The sequence below is a fragment of the Pagrus major genome, chromosome 18 (assembly GCF_040436345.1).
Source record: "Pagrus major chromosome 18, Pma_NU_1.0".
NCBI classification, from domain to species: Eukaryota; Metazoa; Chordata; class Actinopteri; order Spariformes; family Sparidae; genus Pagrus; species Pagrus major.
Window position 1 is genome coordinate 24,170,980 of NC_133232.1, and position 12,647 is coordinate 24,183,626.

A 12,647-nucleotide genomic window follows, 5' to 3' on the forward strand; every position below is an offset into this window, starting at 1 on the left:
TCGGCTAACTGAGCTACCCAGCTAATGGCAGCTACAATTTGCATCAGTTCCGGTTACTCTGCCGATATGCTGACCCTTGTTTGTTTTTAATGTGAATTCTTAAGGCGGCCAATTCATACATATTGCTTCTTTAAAAAATGTCCCCAAATTGAGTCCCAGAAATTTCTGGTATGTGTGACCTCGAGCAAAGACCACGCTGACTGAATTTCTGTGTAAGGGTGCATTTAGAAGCAATAGATTTTAAAAAAAACATATTTTGGACCCACATGAGCATTTCAGCTTGTATTAAACTGGACAATTTGAAGACGAACTTAGTTCTGAGAATTTAGGACAGACATAAAGAGACAGTCAACATGACATAAAGAGCTTTGCTTAAGACCAAATATCTGACAGTAAAAATGGGCCAGCAGGTGCTTTGATGGAGCCAAAGCATTTTTTAAATGTTCTCCCACTCAGATTTTGATTTGAAACTAAACTGACTTCCTTTTCCTTTTCAAAAGGTTGTTTCTCTGACACTCAATGCGCACGTTGTTTTGAGGGCATGTGACATTTGAGTGAATTGAGGCTTCTGACCACTGTGGTAATTCAATCATGGGACTGTGAACAAAAGCATAATATTTGAAATGATTCATTTCACAGAGGTTAATTTAAAAATATGATCTCTGAAGAACACGTGCAGAAAAAAAATTTGAATTTGTGCTAAAAAAATTAAGTGTGAAACTTTTTCAGATAAATATTAGTCTAGTGGAGAGAACATGTATTGCTTACATATCTCTTGAGGCAATTTTGTAGTATGTTAACACTTGTTAAAACACATTGTGCTTCAAATACAGTATATAGATTTCCTTGGTAACAATAATGTTTTCCAAAAGTAAAAGGACAACTAAAAATGTATTTCAATAATTTTATGAGTTGACACATTCATTATCAGTGTTTTACAAGGTGAATATCTTTATGTAGGATTGTAGGACATGAACGTTCCACATCAGACCCTTCAGTCAACAAGCTGCCCCTGTGTCTGGGGAAAAACAGCTTTCAGTCTTCTGGAGTGTTTGCATGTGTGTGTGTGTGTGTGTGGTTGTGGTTGTTGGGGGCAGCATGAACTCGGATGAGTCAGATGAGTCACATCTTCTTTGCATCCAACCTATAAAAAGATGCCTGGCTTTTTACGGATCGCTAATGGAGCAGTCACAAGGAACTAAATTTGCCTCAAAGACACACAAAGACACCCCCCCACACACATGCACACAATGTCACGTGCTGTCGTTCAGTTGTACTCTTAACAGACTCTTGGGCACCACACTGACTGCATTCATCAATCTGCATTCTGCTAATGACAAACACCAGGCACAACATGAGACCACCAGGCTGCAGTACTACAGAGGAACTGCAGGATGTAAATTTATGTAGGAAGCTCTGTCTGTGTTTTCACGGCAATAGCTCTCTTATCAGCAGGCATATTAAGATTGGGCTGTGGCTTTCGGCTGAACACGAGCCCAGAGCCAACACTGATGTGTGTGTATGTGGTTTGTGCACTGTAAAAAGAAAAATTAGCCACTATGAAGTCATATTCTTGGACAACAGCATTCAAATTGATGAGAATTTTGCTTGTGGCTACTATCAATGATTTACTGCAACAACTAGATTTGAGAGATTGCGGATATATGGCAGGGAAACTTTCCAAAAATAAATAAATATTTAAATAAATGAAATAAACAGACCTCGTACGCACTTGATTTTGTTCATTTGTTGGTTGTAGCTGGCTGATGTGCTTTCATGAAATGGTTTACATTAACCAAACCACAAGAAGAAGCTTTCTAACGTAACCTTTCTAACGTAACGTGACAATACACTTGACTTGAGGCATTAGCCTAGATAGTCGCTTAGCTGTGGTTGTAAATTTAAAAAACGTAAAAAAAAACTCCCCTTCATTCTATCCTGTTTTTGCAAACATTAAAGCATCATTATATAATTATTTTTACCTTAAAATGCAGTTTTGTTTGTAGTTAGCACCTATATTACGTCTGACAAATTGTTACAGACCTGAGATTTGTATTTACGATAGTTGTGTTCCACTCTGGAACTGTGGGGGTGTCAAATCGCCCAAACTGCCAATTTCTACATAATGTCAGAAGAAAAAAGAAAAAGAAAAACTCAACAGATATGGTTTTCTGCACTGACTTTACACACAAACAATGACAATTAGCCATGACAGTGTGACAGTGGCCATGACCCTGAAACTGAAGAAGCACCACTCATGTAACCCTCATGAACTGTATTATTCATACCTGTGACATGTCAAAATGTCTTCTGTGAAAAAGGCCTGCTGCTCTGTATCTGCTCTGTGATAAACATTTAATACAATCAGATGTTCTTCAAGCAAAGGGCCAGCAGCAGGGTAAAAATGAAAAAAACAAACAAAAAAAACAACAACCCCTGACTGTCCAGTTTATGTAATGGAGGGCCATGGTGTTGTTTGGCAGTCAGGATTCAGAGGAACTCTGATTATGATTTATGGAAATGGTTTAATGAATCATGGGTAAATCAGGTTACTCCATGATATAATAAAGGATTCCTTTCATGTTGTCAACTAATACCATTCTAAGTTAGCTGGACAGTCATGTTTTTTTCATTTTTAGAAAATGTGTTCTTTTATCCTAACTTAAAACTGAATGTAGTAAGATTTCAAGCAGCTTATCCCAGTGTTTGGTGTGGTATTTCCACAATACTATACATTTAGAGTGAAAATGCATAAAAATGGATCATTTCAGAGAAGGAACATAAGTATACAAAAGGGCCGAAGGAGGGTTGATGTTGTCATCCACCTATGGGCTCAAAAATAATTAGATTGATACAGGAGGATGCTTATGTTTTATGGCTGATAAAAGCTTTAGTGTGTAGGTATAGAGAGAGGTGGACACTTGGAGTTGAAGGATGGATAAATGGAAAGCTCCTGATTGTTGAGCCTGGTTATTGATTTTTTATCACTCAGCTTCCATCTGCCAGAGGGATTCTGAGAAATGCTCATATGGTCTTCCTCAGAAAGGCAGAGAGGAGAGTTGTTTGGAAATATCTTTTAGGAAAAAAAATTAATCAAGTGGATGGAGATGTTATAATATAATGCAGTCACAGTTAATTGAATTTTAACATTATGCAATCCATTGCAATAAAACTGCAAATAATTGCCTAGAAAAGCAACAGAATTGGATCAGCACATCCATTGGATCCATTAGACCTATCACGTGTTATTATCCTTTTTTTATCGGCCACTTGTGTGAGTATGAATGTGAAGTTAAAAGGGTAATTCATCCAAAATGAGTCAGGAGAAACTCATAAACTTTTTCTCATTAAGAGGACAGCAGTTACATCACTCAAGGAGAAGTAAACAAGACCAACATGATTTCATAAGTGCATTTATCTCACAAGACCAGAAAAAAAAAAGGAAACACATCGATGAGACTGACGTGATACTATATCAGTGGGAAATCAAGTGTTTTAATTATGATTGTTCAGAATGATATCACACTTCCGAACAACTCTCCTATCTGCCTCCACGTTTTGTTTGTCTCTCAGGGGGGGAAACTGGTAACTGACAGTTAGCATCACACTGTATCTCATGCAGTTCTAATATGCTGCACAGCATTCCCAACAAGAAGTTATAAGTAATCTAATATTCTGATGGCAGTCACGCTGTTTAGAGGTATTGACAGACACAGTGGAAAGTTAAATGGCTGTAAGGGTGGTGTGGACAGTTCACAAGTCGGCCAGTTGTGGCCAGCTTTGGAAAACCACCAAAAGGGAAAAAAGAAACCAAAAAAACAACTGATGGCTAATGAAAGATGTAAACACTTAAGGGTCAATCTCAAGTATTGCATATCTAGGGACTGAAAAAAGCCCTTTCTCATCAGTGTGTTACAGATAAAAATATGGTGTAGTTGTTTTTACTGGCAATAGGTCGAGTTTGTGTGGAGAGACGCAACATTTTTCACGGAATCAATCTGTGAGTACAACCTGATGACTGCAATGCTGGTAATCACATTAAATGTGTTACAACTAATTTCTGCTCATAACAATCGGCTGTTCTGGGGCTTATTTCATGCTAAAGGGTCAGTCCACAAAAAAAATGTTTTCCCTGTTACACCGAGGATATCTAGCCATGCACTTCTTTCCTTCTTTCTTTCTTCATAAATGCTTTTTCGACGATCTCCCACCCCAATATAACACAGATTAATTGAATCATTCAATGCGCAAAGTTAAGAAAAACTACAGTGAAACAAGTCAAAATCAATATCTAAATGCTTTTCTCTGTAACAGTATCCAGACCTCAATGGGATTTTGAATCCCATGGGAGAGAATGACTCTGCTTCAGTCACATATTTTGTAAAGTCATGCTGACTCGAGCTGGAGCTGGTCCACTGGGAATGAAGAGACTGAGAATATCTTTATTATATTAGACTCAGTTTTAGCAATTTATGATGTTAATTTTGGAAATAACCAGTCCTAAGACATTCATGCGCTAAACCTGATCTACTCAACCTGTCAAGATAAAGAAAAGCATTAAGAAGGGTGGTTTGATGCTGACATGAGTACAAACATAAATACAGTGATGATGAATTCAAGTGCTATGTCTCCCCCTATTTGTCGGATATTGCATAACTGTTCAAATGGGAGCTAAATATAGGCTGAAGAAAAGCTTGTGAACATGCTATTGATAATTAGATGATGGACTGACTCTGACTGAGTCGTGCCGTAAAGTCTTATATCACAGTGTTAACCTAAAACTGATGCAGCAGTCAGGCTTACACTAGCTGTGACCCACATTTCTGCTTATAAGGATTGACTGAGTGACATAACCACTGCCGGCAGCAGTAAAAAGATAAAGAAGGGCCGCATGATTCTGGAACACAAATCACACAACAAACAGTTTGCAAAATACCACAGGCACTTAAACTTTAATAAATATTAAACATTAAGTTCTTTTTCATATGTACAGATATCGTACAAAAAGATCCATAGGTACTTTTGCAGCTGCTGCAAGTTAGAGATGTACCAATAATAAAACTTTAAGAAAATAAAAAAAACTGGCCCTCAAAGCTTCTCTTTGGATACAGTTAATACAATCAGGCTTGTTTATTTTATTTTTGTATTTTTTTGTACATAAATAAATGCATGAGGGACACTGACAAAAAAAAGCACCATACTTGACTGACCGTTAAAAAAGAAAAACAAAAAAGCAATAAAATACCTTTTTTCTCTTGGGTTTTTTGTTTTTCCACTTAGCTTAATGAGATATCAAAATATATCACCACAATTCAGGAAGCACCAAGTGTTTGGCAATGCCCTTCACCAGTCTTCAATACTGTACCTTAACTTCCTGAGAGATGAGCGACTCCATGCAGTCAGACACACGTTTGCTTTGGTAAAAAGGCAACAAAATCCAAGCAGTGTAAACTTTTACAATTCAATTAAACCAAAAGTAAACATTATGATTGTATATCATTACCATATTGCTTTCAGGCCCCACATGCTCCGATTGGCAATGTGTGTATGCTATTCAGAATGCTGGCCTCTTAACAAGAAGATATTTTCATCTTGTCATACAGTAGCACCGATTAGCTGAGAAATATTATTATCTTTTTGTGGGGAAATGAAGTGCAGTCCTGGGCTGTAATACAATATGGAAATGTAGATTTGGATTCTGGGTGGTAGATTTTCTTGCTCCATAAGTGCCAGTGGAGATAATACCATTTTACAAACTAAATTACACCTTATCTCCATCATCACCGAATCCCCAAACAAGACTGTGGGTGGTTTGTGGCCTAAAAGCTTGGCTTTGTAAAGTGCTGGTCAAACTGGATACACACTTTTCATCCCTTCTGTTTCTCATTATTGTTTACACAGGCGAGGCGATTTGCTTCAAATCAGCACCAGTCTGTACTCTGAAGGGCTTTATTCAAAGCAACTGTTCAAACATTTGGCCATAATATTCTCTCTCTGCAACAGTCCTGATTGTCATGATAGTGATATGACAGAAAGATTTTAGGTGTTTTTTGTGGAAAGGCCTGATATCATGGCAGTTCAGAGGGTTTAAATAGGGCTTACAAATGTCTGTAAAGAAAACGTTCATCTCTATAAGAGAAATGAGAAGGCTTGGTCCATCATGCTGAGTGGCCTCTCTTCATCCTGAGGAGAAAGTTCCGCTTCTCCTCCAGAAGCTCCTGAATGCGTTTGTTCCTGGTTCTCTCTCGGAGGTTGACCCGGCGCTTTGGGATCAAATTGTTCTGGGAGATGTCGCTGTCCACGCCGATGATCCTGTTATATATGACGTCGATGGAGTTGTTATCACTGTTCTCCTCTGGCCTTCGCTGAGGTCTTACAGGTGAGGTGGTAATGGTTGCAATGGTTGCACTTGTTGGAGTGATGGTGGCGGGAGGTGAGGTGGTGGCAGGGTCTGAGGCTGTAGTAGGAACAGGGATGCTGACGGGGATGTACTCAGACAGGTCCAGCCAGGGCGTGGACGCAAAGTCTGTCATATCCTCACTGTTAATGGTTGGGATCACAATGCTGAGGCCGTCGTCTAGCACCATGGTGTCACTGATCACTCCTACATTGCTGTAGGACACTGTGATGTCATCACCGCTGAGAATGGTCCCGCTGGTTACTGTGACATCGCCACTGTTGGTCATTGTGACATCACTGTTTGGTGTAGTTCCACTAGGAATGTTGACATCCTCAACATAAATGGTTCCGGTAGGTGTTACGACATCGTCAAAAGTGTCGGGTGTTGTGGGCAAAGCATCATGATACCACAGTGGAGTTTCATCAGTTGTTGTTGTGTTGTTACTGATGTATGTGATGTTGACTCTGGACTCAGGGAAAGGCGTGTCTGCAGCTGTCGCATATACACTAGTGCTGGATGAAATAGTGGAAAAAAAGTACTCACTCAGTTGTTTAGGACTTGTATGAGGAGTCGCAGCTGTGGTATAATATGAAGATGTTGTTTGAAGTGTTTTCTTTTTTGGATAAGTCTTTATCACTTTGAACCTATTTTGATTAACCTTGGCCTGAGAGGTGGCATTTTTGGGCCCTGGTTTTGGGTTATTTGGGGGATTTGTCTTTGTAACTTTCGTCTTTGGCTGAATGTTCTTTTTGGGATTGGCCTTTGGTGGGGCCTCCTTTTTGGGTGTGAGTTTGGGTTTGGGTTTTTTCTCAGGAGAAGTCTTTACTAGAGGAGTCTTTTTAACAGTGGTCTTTACAGAGGGAGTCTTTTTGGGAGTAATGTTTGATGGGGTAGTTCTTTTGGGATTTGTGTTTACCGGAGTAGTCTTTTTGGGAGTAGTCTTTGGCAGAGGAGTCTTTTTGGGAGTTGTGTTTACTGGAGTAGTCTTTTTGGGAGTAGTCTTTGGCAGAGTAGTCTTTTTGGGAGTTGTGTTTACTGGAGTAGTCTTTTTGGGAGTAGTCTTTGGCAGAGTAGTCTTTTTGGGAGTTGTGTTTACTGGAGTAGTCTTTTTGGGAGTAGTCTTTGGCAGAGTAGTCTTTTTGGGAGTTGTGTTTGCTGGAGTAGTCTTTTTGGGAATAGTCTTTGCTGGAGTAGTCTTTTTGGGAGTAGTCTTTGCTAGAGTAGTCTTTTTGGGAGTAGTCTTTTTGGGAATAGTCTTTGCTGGAGTAGTCTTTTTTGGAGTAGCGTTTGTTTTCTTATTGGGATTGATCTTAGGTGGAAAATCTTTTGTTGTTGAATTTTTTGGTGCAGTGTTCTTTTTTGGATCGATCTCACTCGGTTGTTTAGGACTTGTATGAGGAATGGCAGTTGTGGTATAATATGAAGATGTTGTTTGAAGTGTTTTCTTTTTTGGATAAGTCTTTACCACTTTGAACCTATTTTGATTAACCTTGGCCTGAGAGGTGGCATTTTTGGGCCCTGGTTTTGGGTTATTTGGGGGATTTGTCTTTGTAACTTTTGTCTTTGGCTGAAGCACCTTTTTGGGCTTCTTCTTTGGTGGAATAGTCTTTTTGGGTTTGGGTTTCAGTGGCATGTCTGCTTTTGTAATGCTTTCTGTTGTAGTTGGACTGGTCGTTGCATGAAGGTCCATGGTAGTTATCATACCAGATGTTGTTGGACTATTTGTAGTGCTCTGTAACTGTGGAATTGTGCTATCATCTGTGTCTGGGGCAGGCAGTGGCAGGGGATGAGCAGTGACACTGGGAGAGGTTGTAATAACTGGGGTGGTTTGCATGGAAAAGGTAGTGGAGAGGACTGGGGCACTGGTAGATGCTTGAGTGGGGATAATTTGTGTAGTACTTAGTGGGGAAGGGGTGGAATGAGGAGGATCAGCAGTGGTGAAGGTAGGAGGATGAGTGGTGGTCAAGGGGTCAATGGTAGAAGCTGGAATGGTGGTGACAACAGCTTTAGTGGGTTGATTGGTGGTGAAGTCAGAGCTGAGGGTGCTGGTGGGTGGAGATGCTGATACACTGGGCCAGATGGATGTGATGAGGGTGGGTCTGGAGGTGGAGATGGGTTGAAGCTCTGTGATGTTGACATTGCTGCAGGACTTGCAGCACATGCGCTGGTAGTCCGGTAGAGAGCAGTAGCGCTTCAATATCTCCATACGACAGAGCGTGGAGCGGTCTCCATGACATCGCTGGCCTGTGAAGGAGAGAACAGAGAGCTGAGACTGGGTGGAGCCAGGGGTAGAGACTATGAAGTGATCTGTGTCTGATTACTGGGATACATGTCTTTGTATGTGAAAGAATGCAAATGTCACATTAGCATTAGTCTTTGTGTTGAAACATACACACGTCTGTGTGTGTGAGTGTGTGTGTGTTAGTTCCACACCGTGCAGCGTACAGTAGAAAAAGCCAGACCACTAGCAGAGGATGCAGGAAGGAAGAGGAGAAAAACCCAAACATCAAGAGCAGTCATGAGATTAGTCCAGAGCAACTGAAATGGAAAAAGAAGGGTCGCCAGTCTTGCGTTGTAAATACAAAACAGTGTTTCAGGTCTCAATTTTTCATCTAATTTTGACTTGCTCTTGCTCATGCAGCTTTGTGTTACCTTTGTTAAAGCAACATTATGTAACTATTTAACCTTAAAATAACAGCTTAAATGTCATTTTGATGGTACAATGACTTGTAATAGTTAGAATGGTGCCTCTGTCATTCAAACTATCTGCCCTGAATGCCTGTTCATGCACTACGTACCTAAGGAAAGAGGGTTCAATCTTCTGTAGGTAGTGCAGAATGCACCAACTATCTTGATGAAACTGGATTATATTATATTGAAAAAATTTGAATCTGAAGTCGTCCTGCTATTTGGCCTCCATTCTCTGTGATTTGTTTCCTGATGGACAGATTTATTTGTTGCTAAAGTAATCGCTAACTACTGATATCTTAAGTTGCTATTAGCTAGTAAGCCCAATTAGCACTAAGGGATTGTTGGTGTTTTCACAATAGCACAGGAGCTTTGGACCACTGGGAAGAGGTCATTTTAAAATCATAAGCAGGGAATGCAAGCAGAGAGTGCCACTGGAAAGGGCACCGGAAACAAGGCCGGGCGAGTGGGCAACTGAACTGCTAAAGCTAAAAAACGCTAAGAAGAGATAAAGAGGGCGTGAACGAGCAAGAGGCTGGACAAGAGCCAATGTTGGCTGCAAGACAGACACCAATGTGAGCTTCTTGCTGTTTGATGAAGAGTAGTATGAGCTGGCTTGCTGTCTTGTGCTGCTGTACTTGCTTGATGTTTGGCTGTTTAGCAAAGTGATGCGAAGTGATGCCTTTGATTATAAGCAATGTAATTAGAATAAATGGACATGAACAACTGTCCATAATACATTAATTGCAATCAAAAGCTATAGGGGCGCCAATACACAAAGAATATAAATTCTTGCATAATGTTGCTTTAAATTTGAATCCTCTACCACTCGACTTGTACCCTTTTTGTACCATGCCAGTAAAAATAACCGTGTTCTCCTGGCAATGTTTGACATTTTGACACTTTCTCTGACAAAGAATCTAATCAGTCAACATTCCTGGTGAGAAAAAGATGACACTTTTTAAAACATTTTTATTGATACAACTTTGCTGTTGAGAATGACAGTAACTGAAACAATGAGATGTACGCCCCCCCTGCTCAATATATAGATATATTCTTTTCTTAAGAAAAATAATTCAACTGTATCGAAAGTTACAAGTTCACAGTCACTTTGGTAAAACACTTCATTACTTGGAAATCAACCAGTCAATCTGTTAATCGATTGAAAAAAAAAAACATGAAGTACATAAATTATATGGGCTGTTTAAATAAAATACATAATTTCCATGATGATGTAAAAACTGGAATGGCACATTAAGTGTCATATGAAACATTTACAAAACATTAATAAAATTTCCCTGATAAATCAAAGTGCATATAGACGCAGTGCACATAGTCCATCTGAATGTTTCTTCAACGTTAGCCAAACGTTAGCCAGCCCCACGCAGCAGGCCAGTGAAGCCACAAAACAGTTACCCATAGTATAGAATATTATAGAAGAAGATAACAGTCATGAACATTATTAAATACAGTCAACACCAATGTTATATACAGTCGCACTGCTAGGTCTGGCTTGGTCTCATACAGTCCAACTCCAGCAGAAGGAAACCTTGGATAGCTCGCTACATAGTCACAACAGAAATATGTGATCACAATACAATGACAAGTCTGAAGTGTTTTTTTTTTCTAGATGCCATATGTGTCGATACCCTAGGCCCTTTGTAAACCCTTCCCAGTAGTCGGACATTGGTCCAACATCACCTTGGTAGGTTTGATGGTCGGCGGGTGTGAGTTTGTTAAGTTGGTTTGAAGCTGCCTCTATTCCGAGTGAAACTTTGAATGAGTAAAGCCATCTCTTTCACAGATAAATGCCATTACATTCAATCCAAGATAAGGCATTGTTCATGTGGTTAATGTTCATCAAAAGAAAATGAGATCATCGGACGCTCTCAAATCAAAGTTTATGAGGTATTTCTGTATCTGATCGCGATGTGTAAAAGCCCGAATGATGAAGCTCTTTTACACACAAACACATGCAAACACACACACACACACACACATACACACACCCACACACAATCACACAAACTCTCTTTCACAGACAAGACAAGTATATCTCATTCAATCACGCATCCATTTACTCACTCATCTAAGCTTACACACAAGACACACATGTATCCATACAGACACACAAGCACACACACACATGCACATACACACTCACACACATGTACACACAAGCATACAGGTGATGGATGCAAATGTGCATGACAAAACGTGATCCTATCCGTAAAGAAAACAAGAAGCGACAGTAAACCACTGATCCATCTGAGAGAATGGAGAGGCAACTAACTGACCAAGTCCTGCATAATATAGGTCTAACCCCTTCCCCCTGAACACTTTACCTTTATTAAATATTCATCTGTATTTATGTAAAATCAATAAAAAAATACACATAACAGTCAAGGATCTAAGCGATCAATAGCAGTCCAAAGGTTTTAGGCAAATAAGCTACAGCTTATTCATGGTAAAACATTATTAATATTATTGTTACTCATATAGATTTAGATTTATAGGTATATATAAATACAAATATATTTATAGATGTATTTGTTTAAAGTCTGCAAGCACAAATAAGCTGCATTTATTGAACTTTAGTATAACAGTCAAAGAGAGGATGGCTGATGATGAGGTGAAATGGGAAGCAACCTCAAGCGGTCAGACTACCCTGTTTTTTTTTGTTTTTTTTAAATTAGCCTTTACTTAAAGATTCATCACCTCACACTTCCCTCCCCCAAAAGTCAAAAGGTTTACTGAAGTCACTTCCTGTCCCTGTGCTGAGTTCCTGTCAATCTGAGAATGGAACGTAGAATGAGACGCCTTTCTCATCCCCGAATGGAACCAGGATGTCAGATGAGCACTTTAGCAAAGATGTCCTCATTGTGACAAGATCACATTCACAATAAAGCTTTCATATTTTTTTATAACTTTTTTTCTATATAGATATTTATATACCCTTTCTGTTTATTTTCACACCTGTTTCTCCTCACAATGACAGTGCGCTACAAAAAGAAAAAAGCGCAGCTGCATCTCAGGAGTGGTAACCCATGACAACACGCAGCTAGCTCGCGCAAAACATGGCCACCAAATGCAGAGGGGGCCCCTCACACGTGAACGGCTCTTCGGCACGTCTCAGGAGACGCCAATGAAAACCTGTTCGCCTTGCCACTTCGAAATCCTTTTCACATCACATTTTTTGTTGATCTTTTGAGTTTTCGACTGGCCAGCGGTTACAACACAATGCTCCACAAAGGAGAGAGAGAGAGATAGAGAGAGAGACAGAGCAAGAGAGAACCAACTAGCACACACAGGAGCCAGAGACCTCCCCCCCAGTCAGAGCCGTCTCAGACACAGAGAGAGAGAGGCAACATCCCCCCCCAAAAGAGAAGCGAAAGCTTTGCCGCTCGCTCACGGGCGTGGGCACAGGCACGGGGCGTGGGGGAGAGGCGGGTCAGGGGGCCAGCCGGGGCCGGCCCTGAAGAGACAGGAGGACAGAAATGGGCAGGGCCCAGCAGAGGACAGACATGCAGCTGCGGCTGCCGCCGTGGAGACCAGGCTG

General features: G+C 40.3%; 1 protein-coding gene across 1 annotated transcript in view; it reads right to left on the reverse strand.

Moving 5' to 3' along the window:
* Positions 1 to 6,158: 6,158 nt before the first annotated feature.
* Positions 6,159 to 12,647, reverse strand: part of LOC141013384 (A disintegrin and metalloproteinase with thrombospondin motifs 2-like) — a 124,390-nt gene continuing 117,901 nt past the window's right edge. The window contains exons 23-25 of the mRNA XM_073487091.1: positions 8,538 to 8,644; positions 7,617 to 7,694; positions 6,159 to 7,013 (exon numbers count right to left, since the gene is read on the reverse strand). Of these exons, the coding sequence (XP_073343192.1) occupies positions 6,159 to 7,013; positions 7,617 to 7,694; positions 8,538 to 8,644 (1,040 nt within the window). The remainder of the gene's footprint in view (positions 7,014 to 7,616; positions 7,695 to 8,537; positions 8,645 to 12,647) is intronic.